Source organism: Xyrauchen texanus, chromosome 16 (genome assembly GCF_025860055.1).
Source record: "Xyrauchen texanus isolate HMW12.3.18 chromosome 16, RBS_HiC_50CHRs, whole genome shotgun sequence".
Lineage (NCBI taxonomy): Eukaryota > Metazoa > Chordata > Actinopteri > Cypriniformes > Catostomidae > Xyrauchen > Xyrauchen texanus.
In genome coordinates, this window is record NC_068291.1 from 26,101,651 (window position 1) to 26,119,746 (window position 18,096).

At 34.3% G+C, this 18,096-nt stretch overlaps 1 protein-coding gene and 1 long non-coding RNA gene across 6 annotated transcripts in view; both read right to left on the reverse strand.

The window, feature by feature from the left end:
- LOC127656860 (la-related protein 1B-like) overlaps positions 1 to 8,312 on the reverse strand; it is a 41,999-nt gene extending 33,687 nt beyond the window's left edge. For 2 of the 3 annotated variants that reach the window (XM_052145380.1, XM_052145378.1), the window contains exon 1: positions 7,627 to 8,311. In XM_052145380.1, coding sequence (XP_052001340.1) covers positions 7,627 to 7,981 — 355 coding nt within the window. In that variant the 5' untranslated portion in view covers positions 7,982 to 8,311. Of the gene's footprint in view, positions 1 to 7,626 lie in introns of all 3 variants that reach the window. The other variant, XM_052145379.1, reaches the window with a different exon arrangement.
- Positions 8,313 to 11,104: 2,792 nt separating this feature from the next.
- On the reverse strand, positions 11,105 to 17,631 carry LOC127657228 (uncharacterized). 3 transcript variants are annotated; one of them, XR_007972256.1, is made up of 7 exons: positions 17,569 to 17,631; positions 16,743 to 16,821; positions 16,409 to 16,457; positions 16,079 to 16,153; positions 14,259 to 15,202; positions 11,349 to 12,064; positions 11,105 to 11,256 (listed from the first exon to the last, which is right to left on the reverse strand). It is a non-coding gene; the product is annotated as an uncharacterized LOC127657228 (long non-coding RNA). The 3 variants fall into 3 exon arrangements; XR_007972255.1 differs by lacking the exons at positions 16,743 to 16,821; positions 17,569 to 17,631 and having other exon boundaries at positions 11,349 to 11,420; positions 11,948 to 12,064; positions 16,409 to 16,669; XR_007972254.1 differs by lacking the exons at positions 16,743 to 16,821; positions 17,569 to 17,631 and having other exon boundaries at positions 16,409 to 16,669.
- Positions 17,632 to 18,096: the final 465 nt, after the last annotated feature.

Consider the following 18,096-nt stretch of genomic DNA (forward strand, 5'->3'; position numbering starts at 1 on the left):
TTGACTGAGAGCCATGGGTCAAAAGACATCATTGCAGTATAATAGTGATAATTACACCGAAACAAATGCGATAAACCACCTCTTGATTTATGAAATAATTTGATTAGACACCATTTTGATGATGAAATTTAATTAAACTTTAAAACATGGAATGAAAACAGAATTTATTGATTTTTGAGTGGGGTGGGGGAATTTAAGGGGGAAAAAAAAAATGTCATAAAGTCCTACTTTAAAACAAAACTTGAAACAATGTTGAAATACCTTAAAGACAGACTTCAAGGAAACAAGCAAATGTTTTAATTATGATTATTTAATTATTATTTACATTGATAAATTTAACTTTGTTAAATGGGCTAAAGGTGTGTTCAATAGCATATTACCTTTACCATTTATTACCATTATTTTGTGGTATGAAAATTGGTATCGAGAATCATGAAATTTTACTGGTATTGGTACAGAATACTAATATTTTGGTACCGTGATAACCCTAGTTTTTTAAATTCCAATATAATTAATCATCACCTTTGTTGGAAGCATTTGTGTTGTGTTTGAATATAATAGAATATAATACTGGTGATCAGTCACTACCACAGACTAAGAATCCTCAAGTACCAACTAAATATGGACTATTTTGTTTTTACACACTTTGCCTCCCCCAAATGTTTTTTTTTTCTTCTTCTTTGTTTTGTTCTAAATGAAAAACTGGATGTCAGAAGGAAAATACAACTACATTTGTTTTGTAACATGTGCTAATGTATATGCTGCAACACCAAAATAAATAATAATAATAATAAAAAAAATAAAAAAAAGAATACTGGTGATATTTCAGTGAAAAATTCCAATTTAGTTTCTTAGACTTGTTGACAGCTCTAATCTTTTTCCTATTATACTCACTACAAATGCATCTAGAACTGGAAAAAGTTTGAAAATGTGACAATTAAACTAACCCAGACAACTTTTTAAACTGATGGTAAAGTACCACAGACAGGTATCACTGCAGTCAAAACACAATTGTGCTTACAATAAAGATGCGGTCACAACACAACCCCCATAGTTGTCTGACAGGGTGGCTGTCTTTTGTCAAATGTTAGCGGGCGTGGAGGGCGTGGCTAGGCTGCGAGGGTGCAGGCCGGCACTGAGAGAGGGACACATACATGGATGTTCATGTTGTACTATAACCACACATGGACATGTTTTAATGTTAAAAAAAATTTATTTTTTATTGTAATAGTGTTTTAATATAATGTTTTACATGTTTGCCTATGTCCGTTATATCTTCCTTATAATTGCATGGTATGCCTTTAAATATTGTTGGTCTACCTTTAACATGGAAGTCATGTGACATGAATAACAAAGTGTTTGATAAATGGTATACAAGGAACCAGCACTGAACAAGGGGAGGCAATGGTAAAGTGATCAATGGACTAAGTTTGGACTGTGGAGTACTATCAATTGAGGATCAAACTCTGTGGAAGTACTTACCTTTTCCAGGACTGTTCTCCTTTGGTTGGATTACGTTATGGCTGCACAATTAATCAAAAAACTAATCACGATTACGATTAAGGCTGCCAAGATTATGTAATCATGATAACTGACGATTACAGCATTAAATTTAAGTCTGCTCCTGTTCCATCAATGGTTTCTATTTACGTGTTTTTGGGTTTAGTATTCCAACCAATCACTAACATGTCCGTTAAACATTGAAAAGGCAATGGCCAATCAGAGCCACTTAGATTAGTCCTCCATCCTATCTGTAATGACAACTGATCCTAATGCACAAGTTTTAAACCATCTGAATGCCCAGATGCTTGCATGATGTTAAATACTCTGCAAATGAGAAACACGACAAAACTAAAATGATCCTGTTCTAATCAAGGCACAGACACGGTGTAAATAATTGATTTATTATGCTGATTAGACAGCTTTGTTTTTAATGAGAGCATTCATGAAAGTGCAGAACATAGAGCGGAGTTTCGTGAACTTGCGTCAAAATGCAGGTTTCAAACAGTGTAAATATGCAGTGAGTGACAGCAGTCATTGTAATGGGAGAGTTTGGCACGTTGCGCGATTTCTGTGTACAATTTATTAAAAATGTAATAATAGTTTTGTCATGTTAAAAAGTGGGCCAATGTGAATTTTGATTTGTACAAAATAGCAATAAAGTAATTCAGCTTAACTGTTGTGTGTTTTGGAGGTGTAGCCAACATAAAGAATATGACATGAATAGCATATGTCAGGAAACACCATCATTGTTATTGCATCTACTCTAATACGACCCATTTGCCACGCAGATTGGTAGATTTAACATTTTCACAAATTGAACAAACTCCGAAAGCAAATTACTGTTTTTCCAAAGTGCACTGAGCACTTGACCACTGAGGCCAAAAATTATCTAACGATGATCTTACATAAACAAGATCAACATTGAAGATCTAACAGGATGAATGGTCCCCTGTCTAGACACCAAAGGGCTTACTGAACGCAGTAACTTGGTCGATTTAAATCAGCTGTTAATAAGTTTGAATATTGAATATGCCATATTATTTACTGTATGTGGACTAATAATTTGGCAATAATTCAATTTATTCTATACCATAGATATCAATTTACACTAATTTTAATTTGCCTTACCTTAACAAACATTATTACAATATAAAATACAGTACAATATAATGCTTAAAAGAAACTGGAGCGCAGCTCATATCCACCATTGAAATCTGCGACTCTGAAGAACCACATGGTTGCTTTGTGACGTCACAGTAATTTAATATTTTAATAATCACTATTACAAAAATTGACAATTATGAGTTTTGCTATAATCGTGCAGCCCTAGATTACGTGCACTATTTTGGATTGCAAATACACTGGTGGTGAGCTCACGTTGGATTACAAACACTCACCATCTCAATGACTGTTAGTTGTATATACACTTAAGACTCAGCATGTATTTTATCGGTCTGAGAAGTATTGCTGTGTGTTATGAAGTGTTGTCATATACACCAATCAGCCACAACATTAAAACCGCCTGCCTAATATTGTGTATGTCCCCCTCGTGCCGCCAAAACAGCACCAACCACATCTCAGAATAGCATTCTGAGATGCTATTCTTCTCACCACAATTGTTCAGAACGGTTATCCAAGTTATCGTAGACTTTGTCAGTTCAAACCAGTCTGGCCATTCTATGTTGACATCTCTCATCAACATACGTTTCAGTCCACAGAACTGCTGCTCACTGGATGTTTTTTTCTTGGCACCATTCGGAGTAAATTCTAGAAATTGTTGTGTGTGAAAATCCCGGGAGATCAGCAGTTACAGAAATACTCAAACCAGCCCATCCGGCACCAACCACGTAGGGAAATACTTAGAAACATCACAAAATAACTTTGCAGAAAGAACAAAGACCACAAGTTCAGTGAAATCTGTTCATTCAGCTGCACAGGAGCTAGTCACAAACTTTGAACACTGTTTGCCTTAATGAGTACAGCGAGAACAACACGTGCAATGCATATGGTTCTATGTATAGGCCCAACTCATATAACAAAAGCCTGTGTTGACTTGATCAAACCACAATGAGGAAATGGTCACATACTGTATGAGAAGTCTCCATTCAAACCCAACACTTAGGTCATGAAGAGGAAGAATCAGGAAATGGATCAAGATCAAAATAATTTTAGATGCTCTGTATTTCACTGAAATGTGTCATAATCCAGAAACTGATACATATGAATTTAATCACCATACACAGCATTGATTGCCCCAAAGTGGCTTGAAATATCTGCTCTACTTGACAAAATGATCATCACCCAATATGGATACAAAGAACAAAATAAATATTTAATTGGTGTACTTTGAAAATGTCTTTCCACATAAAATAAAACATCCTTGGCTAATGCTACCTGTTGAAAAAGTTATTGGCAAAACTAAATATTTACATCTCCCTAAGAAGAATACTTTATGTAAGAAGAAATTTGCAAAGAAAATCATCATGCCTATCTACTGAGGGCCCACAGAATCCTGTAGCGATTCTGATCAGACACTGAAATTATAACTTCAACACCCAGTTTATGAACAAAATCTGCAGATATGGATCTTGGCCTTCTGGTCTGCAGAACTGCAATTGTTCTGCTTTCAGTGACACTCAAAGTTTAACATTACGGGGCAATATTTGCACTAGGCATGTGACGATATTCAGAAATATGCCACATCAAGTAATTAACATGCGTAATATTGTTATCGTGAAAACCGTAAATCATTCTAGATAAACTTTGACAAATTGTTTAGATTTTTCTGATCACACAGTTGTTGTTTTTCCCCATCAAAGAATCAAGATTCACAACACTTCATGTATGCAGCATAAATTACACATGTGTACACTGATGTACACAAACCAACGTGGATGAGAAACATGGCTTAAGGAGTAACGCAGCAGACCCTTTATCCACCTTCTAAAATTGTTAAGTTAGAAGTGTGGAAGTATTTTGGGTTCCATAAAAAAATTGAGAAATTGTTGGTTGAAGACGTTTCACTTTGTGTAAAACAAATGGCTGAAAAGTGTCAGCTAAATACAAACACCTCCAACATGTTTGCTCATCAGCAGGACAATAATTCTGTACAGTTCAGTGAGATAAAAGGAGAGTTGTGACAGTTCTGCTAGCTTTTGTTTTTGAAAACTGAGAGACGACAATAAAAGACAACTAGCTAAGTGACAACCAAGACAAAAAAAGTGAACTGTTGTTGCCTTTTGCAGATAATGTGTAGCTTGATTTTAAGTGTCCGAAGAGTAGTTTGCTAAAACTCTGCTAGCTACACAGTATAGTTTACATCTCGTAGTAACAACTGTTAAATTTGTAGCTGGTGCCTAGCTATATCTTAGCCACTAGCTTTCGATCCAGAAAAAACATGCATACTATTGTTGTAGCCAATTAGATATTCAAGAAGTTTTTTTTAATGTTCAGGGTTCTCATAAAAGGTCTTTGTTATCTGTTCATTTAAAAAGGCCAGTTTGGTATTGAAAAAGTAGTTAAATTTGCTATAATTAGAATAACAATAAAATGTGTTTACATTTCAACCCCTTATTGTAATGTAATTCAATACCATGATAATACAGCATACTGTGATAAAAGCTTCAGCAATTATAATTTTACTCACCACTGTGTTGTTATCACCCTAGTTCTTTCTTTTTCTTATCACAAAGGTAGAAATTGGGGGGAAAAGTTTTTTTCTCAGTGATGTCATACAATGGCAGTTTATGGTGACCACTGCTTTAAGCTTCAAAAGAATCCAAAAGTATAATTTAGAGGTCTAATAAATGATTCCATGAGACTTATGGTTGTTATGAAAGCATACAATAAGCTTTGGTGAGAAACAAACCAAAATTGAATGTATTATTTAGTCAAAATGTTCAATGTCCGTTGATCTCCTGTGCACGATTATGATAGGGCACGAGAGCAACAGTTCACGCAGCCCCCTTGCAACATTGGGGCATTCAAGCAATAACTTGTTTATCTAAAAACAAGTCAAAGTGCAATTCATAACCTAAAACAAGTACCCGCTGTATTCTCAGTGTTGCCACAAGGACACAACAGTAGATTTTCTTTTTTCAATCAACAAATGTCTTGGCGGAGCAGCAATTTGAGGAGAGTCTTGCCGAACAAGTTAGATGATACAAACATATTTTTCTGTACTCTTATCAGCAAATACAAAAGCAAACACTCCTCAAATGTCGACATGTTGACTCCACCACATCCGGTTTTATGGCGCCAATAAACTATTTCGCCCCCTTGTGGTTCAAAATTTGTAACAGCCAAAGCAACGCACAAGCACACGTTATGCATGTACAACGGGACCACACGTTGGTGAAGCACTCGTGTCTCCGTTTGTGTACTTGCGTTAAGTATGTTTGGGCCCTTATCGTATGCTTTCATAACAATCATGAGTCTCATGGAATAATTTATTAGACTTCTGAATTGTACTTTTGCATTCTTTTGAAGCGGTGGTCACCATAGACTGCCATTGTATGAACATTTTTCACAATTTCACCATTTGTGTTAAGAAAAATACAAAAGTAATATAGGTTTATAACAACACATGGTTAAGTTAACAATTACTGAATGTAAATTTTTGAGTGAACTATCCCTTTAACATAAATTCTCAAAACTGAGAATTGAATACCCTTAATAATTAAATCAACATTAACTCATAACATAGCCTAATATGTACAAGTAGGACTACAATAAAATATTAAGAACTATATCAGATGTTACAAAAATGAAACAGAATAATTTATTATGAGGGTATTTTTTGTCCCCACATTTTGAATTTGGGGTGAATTCTTGGTGGCACTTTGCCACAATTTTTTATTTCAGACTCTGCTCAAAACAACATTATAAAAAATAATTAAAAAAAGACAATGATCATACAGTCCATTTTCAGGCAAGTTCCAAAAGCTGTTGTTGGGTGATCAACATTAATCAGACAGGTCTTATCAGTGTACACAGTAATTTACAGTTGTAGGGAGTGGTCCAAGTGCGTCATAATTCATTAACTTCTTAGTGTTCATATTTTAATCATAAAACAAACAACTCAACAGGTGAGCAGGCCATGCATTTCTACAGTAGCCACTAAGGGGTCTTAAAAACAAAACAAGTGTTTAGCAGGAGTTTGAGAAGGACTGAAACTCCAGTTCACTGCTACAGGGTTGAAAGGCCTCCCATCAGCTCCTGTTGGAGTTGCAGTGCTCAGCACTCCACGTGCTCCCGTGCAACTCGATCAGATAGGGTGGGGAGGGGTTTTTAAATCTGCCAGCATCAGCAAGTCTGTCCATAATCCAGGCACAAAAGCGTCTGCAGGCCGAATGATGTGGGAACGGGCGTTTATTCCCAATACCACCATATTTGGTCATATCACAAATGGCAAGCTTAGAGCTTCCTGACAGCAACAGGTCGTGTTTTTAACCTTTTAATGGCTTAATTAGCCTAAACTGGGTTAAATTACCTTTATAATCCCACATGAGTGTCCAAAGAGAATATTTAATTTGTGTGCATTATGTTTTTTCCAACTTTGACAAACAACCATGTTTTAATCACGCGATTTAACACAGCACAACCATGTTTGCCAAACCGCCCATGACTAAAATACAAGTCTAAAATAGAATAATGACAGTCACAACAACTGATGCAACATTTACTCATACATGTGAATAAATCCGAGCAATCTGATTTTGAAATGCTGTTATAAACTCTTTTAAAGGATTAAACGGGTTATCGGGCTGTTAGGCTAGCGCTGTGCTAAAGCTAACAGACCACGCCCCCGCCTCTGATTGGTCAGTTTCTCTGCCCGTGTATGAAAAACACACTACGGATATGGGCATAAAGTTTCTGAATTTATATTAAATTAGAAAACTTCCCGCCGTTATTATATGTTTTAAAGCATGGATGCTCGAGCAAGCTAAAGAGCTCGTGAACGTGAGTTGGCCGGTGTTGAATGAGTTTATGCACCGCTGCTGGTTGAACTAGCACGTGCGGGCTAACCGAGCACGTGTGCACGAGAATAAATGCTGTTAGAAACATAAATCTGTCTGTAATCCGCATAAACGCAGTTACGTGCATACATGCGTGGCGTCTAACCTGTTTGTATGGAGCTGTTGGGGGCATTATTGGGAGGGCATGCTTTCTTCGTCCACGGGTTCACTTTCGGCGGAGGAGCCTCGATCACTTTCTTGGCAGAGTCTGTGGCTTTGTCGCTTGATGCATTCTGCTCGTTCTCCTTGTCATTCGTGCTGTCCGTGTTCAGGCCATCCACTTTGCAGTCCATGACCCCGTGTTTTTGATGTTTCGAGTCGATTTGAGGAGGATCCTGCTGCCCCTCCTCGTGGCTCGCTCGATCGGGTTTCATGGGTCCGTCTGCGTCTGACTTGTTTTGGTTCCCTTCGTCCAAACAACTAAATGTCACGTCCAACTCGCTCGCAACCTCGGTGGACATGGTTCAAAAGAGCAAACGCCCACACGTTGCTATGATTTTTCTTCACTAGTCCCGTAAAAGTTATTTCCCCAGTCCTAATAAAGAGAGCAAAGCTGTTGCAGCTCGAGCGCAAGTTGACAGGCTGCAGCTTGAAACACGGCGGAGAGCTACATCGGACTTTTTACTTCTTAAATGTCAAAATGCTAGGTCTCTTAAAGAAGCCATGCCGTGCAATCACACCATCTGATAATTATAATATTAACGTCAACAGAGGAATAGAAACGTTGCCAATGTTTTCAAGCCACTTCACGATTTGACTGATCAGCAGCTCACCTAAATAAAAGGAAATACTACGAACAGCCACGAGTCATTGGACGAGTGTATAGCGTCTCTCTGTTGCCCCTGTCGGCCAAACTGCGGTACTGCAGGAGGGGCAGTAGAACGTGGTTTATCAAAGGCTGTCTGACGTGGCCTTTCCCCCGGTCAACACACACACACTCACGCTACTGTTACAAAATCCGAAAAACAAACACCGGGCAACGCACAGATCAACGGATTTAAACCGTCTGTCGAATTTTGAATAGTTACAAGTTTAGAGTTAAAATGAGAGAAGTTAGAAGCAGCACTGGATTTCGTTGAGTATCATAGTAAGAGGAAAACATACACATATTGCTGAAGAATAAAGTTACTAAAGGGATTTGTGCCTTTAATGGAATAAAACATTTAATCCCAGGTCTTTTAAGTGGGATTAAAATGGTTATTCATGTTTTGTAAACAGTGTTTCACACCAGATGGTGATCTTTCACTCCCCTGAGCAAAAGAAAATTATTTATATGTTGCTCCTAAGTGTTAAAAATACATAACCTAATATACTCAACAAATTTTATATATATATATATATATATATATATATATATATATATATATATATATATATATATATATATATAAATTAACGAAATTAATCGCATGGAAGATAAGAATAAGGAAGATTACTGAGAAATGCAAGCTTGTAGTACCACCTGTTTACTCCAGAGGGCAGTAAGTGAAATTTCAGCTGTATGAGCAACGCAAAGTTTATACAGTGAAGAAAACATTACAGTAGGCAGAACAACACAAACATGTTTTACATTTTTGCGTTCAAAACATTTGATGGAGCGCAAATCCGAACTATGGATCTCAAGATGTGTTTAAAGATTGAGTATTAAACTATATTTAACTTGAAACCGTGAACTAAACATTTTATGATGCAAGGCACCCGAGACGCTACACAAGCATGTCTGACGTAGGTGTAATTTGACGTGCCCTTAAACAAGCCCTCATAATAAATCTGGAACTGATTGACAAATTCACTTGTGAAATGGATTGCTGTGAACTGGATGCCAATGATTGACTTATGATCAGTAATATGGTAGTAAACAATACATTGTATTCTAAAGCCGCTTTTTGTATTGTCTTATTAATGATTAACTCTTCTGCTACAGGAATGCAATGTAATTACCTGAATATGTTTTATTTTATATATATATATATATATATATATATATATATATATATATATATATAACACACACACACACACACACATGTGTGTGTGTGTGTGTATATATATATATATATATATTTATATAATTTTGTAATATTTAAAGATAACTATGTATAATTATATATTTATATAAATATGTATAATCATTATATATTGAGTTATTGTTATATGAGGGGCTTTCTCGTCAAATATTTGTATATGTGATTAATCACGATTAATTAAACGGGACACCATGTACTTAATTTGATTAAAAAATGTATCGATTGACAGCCCTAATATATATATATATATATATATATATATATATATATATATATATATATATATATATATATATATATATATATATATATATTATTATTATTATTATTATTATTATTATTATTATTGTTATTATTGATGATTATTTAATTTGTGAATATTTAAAAAATGCATATTTCATTTTTATTTTATAAATATATAATATATTATAAAAAATAATCATGCATTTGGCGTTATAATAGTATAAAAACATTTAAATATTTGTTAAAAGCCTAAACTAAAAGGCCAGTAAATAAGATGGCATTTCTGTGTTGGCTACGAGGAAAAGCCTAACAATCGAAAGGTTAATATTTTCTTACAGTATTTTCACATTTCATATTTTCCTTTCTATGGTTGTACCTAACAGCATAGCAACTGGTGTGACATGATATGTAGAAAAATATAAGGATAATTGAAGGCAAAATGAAAATTCTCTCCAGAGAATTTGAAGTAAAACTTTGAAGAAAATAAAAAACACATAAAGGCAGCATAAAAGTAATCCAGAAGACTCCAGTGGTTAAGTTCGTCTTAAGAATTTATATGATTGGTGTGGGTGAGAAACAGATCAATATTTAAGTCCTTATTTTACTATAAATTCTGCCCAGTAGGTGGCAATATGCAATGCGAATCGACAAAAACAAAAGAAGTGAAAGTGAAGATTGATAAAAAAAAAAAAAGGACTTAAAAATGTACGTTTCTCACCCAAGACCTATCATATCGCTTATGAAAATGTAGATTTAACCACTGGAGTCTTATGGATTACAATTATGCTGCCTTTACTTGTGTGTGGGTTTTTTTTAGCTTCAAAGTTCTGGCCACCATTCACTTGCATTGTAGGGACAAACAATGCTGAGATATTCTAAAAATCTTCATTTGTGTTCAGCTGAAGAAAAAAAAAGTCACACATCTGGGATGGCATGATGGTGAGTAAATGATGAGAGAATTTCTATTTTTGGGTGAACTATTCCTTTAATTATTTGTGTTTTATTTAAAACACAGTGTGCTACTCTGTGGTCATACTCTGCAACTACAGAGTCTGGAGTGTTCCATTTTGTTACGTTTAATGCACATTTTCAGGCAAACAGCAAAAACAAAAAAAACAGCAACAAAATTACAAAACGTAATGCAGCATTACATTAGAGTACATCATGTGTTCAAATAAGCAGTATATTAATGAGCACTACTGATTTTCAAGTATTGTATAATTATATATATATATATATATATATATATATATATATATATATACACACACACAAATATACACAATCTTTTAAAGATTTTCAGTGTGTTAGTCATGAAAGTTAATGATAATTATTCAGATTAAGTAATTATTCACTGTACATTGTGAAACATGATAAGGAAGCTGGTTTGGGACTAAAGGAACCAGAGTGCTTGAAGAGAGCTTGCAGATGAACTTTCTTTAGGTCTTGTGTATGTAAAGGTGATCCTAGTACAACACAAGATGTAAATATTTGTTTTTGTGTACTGAACAATAAAATTAAATTGACCAAATTAAGTTGACATTTTTGTGTATCTTACAGGAGGCGGGCAGATGAGTTGAATTCGTTCTGAGAAACTGTCAGAGATTGTCTTCTCTCCCTCAGGTTCAAACTGTTGGGAAAGAGGTAACATGATAGGAAAGTGTCAACTTTCAAATGGCATACTTTACATTTAAGCCCCATTAAAGTAAAAAAATAAGACAGTGAAAATGGTCACAGCTAAATACATTTATTTAAATTTGAGGTCTGAGATCAAGCAAAGATGCATGGAGATCAGCAAAGGTGTCCCCTTTAATTCTGGAATCACAAACATTATGTGTTCTGTAAAAGAGTGATCAGGATATAAGCAGCAACAGTGGTTGATCCTTAACATGTTGTTCCAGAGCCCTTTTGCAAACTCATCATGACCTTTCACGGTTAAGTGAAAACAATCAGTTGTGAAGAAACTAGTGTCAATTGTGCCATTCTGAAAAAACACCAGTAAGATGCTGTTTGATAAAACCTCATGAGACAATATATCATGCATTCTTAACTCATGCAATCTTACAAGATTTTGTGTCCAACAATTTGTGCACTGCACAATCACACAAATACTAGTTTAGCTTCAACTGAAAACTTTATGCTAGAGGATGAACTCACAGGCAGTCTGGGAGACTTGGCATAATCAGTCTTCAGCTGGGTCAAAAGACAAAAACAGCTGTCGACCAGCACCAACATTTGTACGAGTGTCCCAACGTCTTCACGTCTACTTGCACACTAGTGGCCAAACACCAGAAATACGTAAGACAAGTGGGTAAGTAGGCAAGACCAAAACCGCAAGTGGGGGTATTGGGACAGGGCCTAAGTGTCATTTCTGCAACCCTAGCATCACCAAACAAAATAGCAAAAATAACAATCACATACATTCAATGAATGTTTAAATTTGAGACATAAAAAAAAAAACACCTGTAAAGTTTCAAGGTCAAAATGCACCAGTAACTCTTATTTGAGAAAAAACATGTTGCCAAATCTGTCACAAGAAAATCTATCCCGGACTCTATTCAATGTACTTTAACATTTGCATCTTATTTGGAGACTTGTTTTTACATAACGTTCATTATATATGTTTGACATGTAATGTATTGTATGTTACAAGTTCACGATGTGGCTGATGTTCATAAAAAGACCACTGATAATGGTATATATGATCATGTCATAAAGCCTTACAGACTTTACACTATGCTACTTTAGCATGACAGCACTTAAACAATTACATTTATGAACTTCTGCTGGTAAAATTGGATTTTGTTTCTGTTATAATCAGTGTTGGGTGTAATCCAAAGTAATTAGTTACTGTAAACTAATGCATTTTTGGTCAGATATTAGTTAAATGCATTACATTTCAAAATTCTTACTAAATTCTTGTAATCAGTTAACAGTTACTTACTTTCAAATAATTGAATTACTTTTCAGTACATTTTAGGGTTATGCTAATTTCTAATATATTATTTAAGAAGATACATAAACTCATACACCAGCACTTCACATTTCTCCTTCAGAATGATTCATTATGTGGCGATAATTATTGTATTCAACATAAATAATATATTAGAAATAAGCATAACCCTAAAATGTACTGAAAAGTAATTACATTAATTGAATTCAGAAACTGTAATCTGATTACAAGAATTTAAAATGTAATGCATTGCACTACTTTTTTTCTTACTAAAATTTTTGTTTCATTACAGTAACTAATTACTTTGTAATTGGATTACACCTAACACTGTGTAAAATACATGAGTTATGGCCCCGCAACGAGTCATTGTGAAGGAGAAATGTGAGGTGTGACTTGTGTGTAACAATGAACAATAAATATAGACATTATTTAGAATTTGTTGAGCAGAAAAGTGTTTTAGAAAGTAACTTAAAACATTTACATTTACATTTATGCATTTGGCAGACACTTTTATCCAAAGCGACTTACAGTGCCCTTATTACAGGAACAATCCCCCCGGAGTAACCTGGAGTTAAGTGCCTTGCTCAAGGACACAATGGTGGTGACTGTGGGGATCAAACCAGCAACCTTCTGATTACCAGATTACCAGTTATGTGCTTTAGACCACTACAACACCACCACTCCAACTAATAAAAGTAACGTAATGAGTGATTACTTTTTCAATAAAGTAATTAGAACTTAGCAAATGTATTGATTAGTTAATTAACTAAATAATTAGGTAAATCTTTGAGGAAATAATTTGTAATTTGCAGTGGATTACTATTTTTAAGTTACTTACCCAACACTGCTTATAATGCATTAGACTCTTTAATGTATAACTATGAAAAGGTTAAGTTTTATAATGTATTATAACTGTAGTTACAATAACTGAGTTATAACATATTATAAGGTGTATTATGAGAAATTATAAGTATAATGCATTTATAATGCCTTTACAATGCCTTAAAATAATGGGCTTCATTGACAGTGTAAACTAAGACATTTGGCTACATGTGTGATCAACATGCATATTTTTATTATTGAATGAGAGTTACTGGTGTGTTTTAACCTTGAAGCTTTGCAAGTGTTTTTTCTTAATGTCTCAAAATTTTCACTGAATATGTGTAAATGTTATTTTTGCAATTTTGTTTGGTGATGCTAGTGTAGCAGAAATTACACACTTCGAATCGGAAGTTTACAAACTATTTTTGTCCAGTAGAGGAAATTTTATACGATTACATTTATTAACTTCTGCTGATATAATTGGATTTTAATTGTGTTATAATACATTAGACTCTTTAAGGTACAACTACTGTATAAATAGGCTAAGTATTCAAATGTATTATAACTGTATTTACAATTATTTATAAAAAGTTATAACATATTATAAGGCATATTATTGGACAATAGGAATGCAGTATAATAAAATAATATTTTTAGTGTCTTGAGTGTATGTGTGCACTTCAGTACACATACTTCTGAAGTATACAGCCAATGATGGGGATCTCAACCTCTCTGAGTGGCTTCATGGGGAAAATTTGAACAACGTTCACTATTAATAGGGACGTTAAAACAAAACAGATGTTGAGTCTCTTCCTCTTCCTCTATGTCATTCATTGCAATCAAGACAGTTAGGAGTTTCCAGTCTTCTTTGAAATGTATGTCCTGTAGAGAAAAAGTCAAACCACAATTAATGTGCATAAACACATTTAATCCACATTAAGCAGCCCAAAAAACAATAAACTAAAAAGGGATGACCTAAATGATAAATTATTTTACATAAAGACAATATATAGAGGGAAAAAGGAGAAATAACTCTAATGTACTGGGTACATCTTAAACGTGTTGATCATGTGCCTGGTCTGCTCAGAGAAATTTTTGTAAAGGAAATGGTCATATAGAATATAAAATAATACAGACTCAAACACACAACATCCACATGGCTTCTTTTGGCTCTAAAATATTCTGGAAGGCCTTTGTCATGTTAAATTGACTATGAAGTACAAAGCGTGGTTTAGTGTTATTGTCAACCAGAAGCATGTCATTCTTTTCATATTTGTCACATTAAGTATTAAGGAAAGATGTTGACAATGTATTGTGTCCAGTAACTGCAAAATTGAAGTTGGTGTCATTAACTGTTGTTGGGTGTCCATGTAGGTTCGGCACAGGTGATGGTCCTAGAAAATTGGGGTTTAAAAGTTTCACAATGTCTGAGGGAGTGAGGGAAAGTTAGACAGTGAATAAGAGACAGTGATAAAAAGAAAGAATGAGAGAAACAGGTAACAGTGATGACAGATTAAAAGTGGTCAAAATTATTGCAACATTTTCAGAGTGATGTATATTAAACATATTTACAATTTCAAGTTCAAATCTTACCCGCAAGAGTGATAACATCCTGATAGGTTCCATATCCTCCAATACTGCACACAAACAAAAACATTAGGCCCCCTTATTACATTCATGTTTCTGGCAGATTTACAAGAAAGTGCCTACACTATTACAATTTACCTCAGAAAATAAAGGAAGATTCTGGGTTTAATCGAAGTTAAGCTCAATGGACAGCATTTGTGGCATAATATTGATTACTAAAAAAATTATTTCAACTCGTCCCTCCTTTTCTTAAAAAATAAATAAAAGAAGCAAAAATCGAGGTCACAGTGAAGCACTTACGATGGAAGTGAATGTGCCAAATTTTGGAAGGTTTAAAGGCAGACATTTAAATTAATTCTTCTATTAATACTCATGTATTATTTAAGCTGTAAAGTGTTTTAAATCCTCATTTTTACAGTCATTATAGGGTTTGTTGACATTACATCATCATGGCAATGAAGTTGTAAAGTTGGCTATAACTTTACACAGAAAAGGTTAATAAGTGATTTTATCCCAATAAAATCATGTTAACTCACAAATTGTTTATGCACTTTTGAAATACTGAGTATTTTAAAGTTTACAGATTGTCCAACTTTCACTTCTATTGTAAGTGCCACTAAAATGGAACCTCAACACACGTATATGAACAAAGTACCATTACACTTAATGTGCTGTATAATACATGAGACAATTATGTTAATACGATTAACAGCTTTGTAAAGTCATACAAACTATTAAACTAAATTACTGCAATGAAAATGTTTTGATTATGACAAAACCATAATCAGTCAAATTAACCTTAAAGTTGATCAGCAACTATTCAACTGATAAGCTTTCACAGATTGTGAAGTATTAATAATAAGGTAATCTTTGTGTTTATGTATGTGTGTTGGGGGGAGGGGATATTGACAGAGAGGGTGTGGTACCTCCATGAAATATGATGATACTCAATTGGAATTTCCAAAACAGTAGAACAATTGGCACCATAGCACTCTGACAGTCTTTGAGAAACAAGTACAAAACAATAATAAAAAAAGTGTTCTAGGCAACACATAGTGAACAATAACAAAACAACAACAACTTAAAATTTACATTTTCAGAAACAATTTAATTTATGTATGTATCAAAATAGCACCAAGAATATATGGAATATTTCAACATGAGCGATTTCATACATCATATCATGGACAAACATAATTTTATAATTTCTAACAAATTATCTCTGAACATGTTTTTGAGAATGAATCTATACTCACAGTCAGTGAGTCTCCATACTTGTAATGTCTGCTGGTTTCACTTTCTCTACTGCAAAGTACATGACACGTTAAAGACAATTTTCCAGCAAAAACCACAACATCCGTTAATAATTACGGTTGCTGTTGAAAATGTTTCCTTCATTCAATTCAGTTTTTCCTGTTAAATTCTATAAGATTACACCCATAATTCCAGTGTGCATTAGTCAGGGAATGCTGGCTGCATATAGACTGGGGTTTAAATATGAATCTCGTAACTTTCTGCTTTCTGATCAGATAACAGGTTGCAGCAAAGCACCTAGATCTAATGCAGTGTATGGAAGGGGCGAAGTCTGACCTGAGGTGGGGGACTGTGGGGGACGGATTCATGTTGGGGCAAGCTGGAAACCCTGCAGTCTTATCTTTTCTGAATGTTCCTAAAAGAGAATAATCACACCGCGACTCAGTCATAAATGCTTCAGCACAGATAAACAATTCTTAATGTAAATCCACAAAATAATATTTTATTAATCTGCTGATACAATGGCAGTGAAATCTTTGGTTGTGCATAAGATAATAGAACTGAAAAGGTTATTCCCTATTTCTTTTCAGTAATTCCTAACCCTGTATTTATGCCATACTAAATGGAAGCATAACATCATTTTATAATTACATTTAATATCCTAATCATTTTCTTTAATAGTTTAATCTGCAAATGGCAATGCAATGTCGTTTTGTGAATATAAACACCCATGAATTTGAATTCGTTGATGTCTGTTTTGCTCTATTTGTTGATGTATGTGTTGCTCTGTTTATCTTGTCTGACATTGATTAACGTTTTCCTGTTTATTCCTGAGATTGTCAAGCATCCTTGAGCCATGGAAAGGGGCTTTATAAATTAAACATATTATTATTATAATTGTATTGTATATTTATTATTACATAATTTATTCTCCCGAATTTCCACTTCCCTTTGTAGTAATTTTACACTTTCGTTGTTGTTTTTATTTACTGATTTGTGAAACCATTTGAGCTATTTGATGAATGGGAGGTGCTACGCAAACCAAGTTTATTATTATTATTAATAACAGATTTATTGTTTGCGGTTGTTGCTGTTACTATTGTTTCAGTCTGTTTGGACAGTAAAAGCATCACAGAATTGTGTACACAAAGAAGCATCAAACCTTATGAAGCTCTTCTTGGCTATAATTCTTCAAGACTTTATGATAGTTCTCCCAGCAGTTTCCTTAAGAACACAAATAACTAATTTATTACAAACTTAAACATAGCCAGCAAGAATAATATTGAATGAAATAACCCAGCAGATCAATGATTGAATACATCAACAGAAAGCCAGACTGATAAATTAAATAAGAGGGGAAAAGTCAAGAGAAGTTTGTGCATAGAACACTAACCTTTCACACTGCAGTAAGACAAACATAGTAATTGCAAAACTGAGGATCTTCAAAGTTTAAGCAGAAAAAACAACAACGCAAAAAGTAGGGCATAAAATATAAACAACATTGCTTCTGCTAATGTGATATGTAGTCTTTAAGATGAGGGTTTGGAAGGTGATATGGTATCTTAATACAAGCGCTGCAATTCATTATATGTCAAAAACCTTCAATCTTTGCTCTTTCAAAGTCCTTCTTTTAACCTCTCATGCCCCCTTCACTCTTTGCTGTTTATGCAATAAATGCACCCAAAATTAA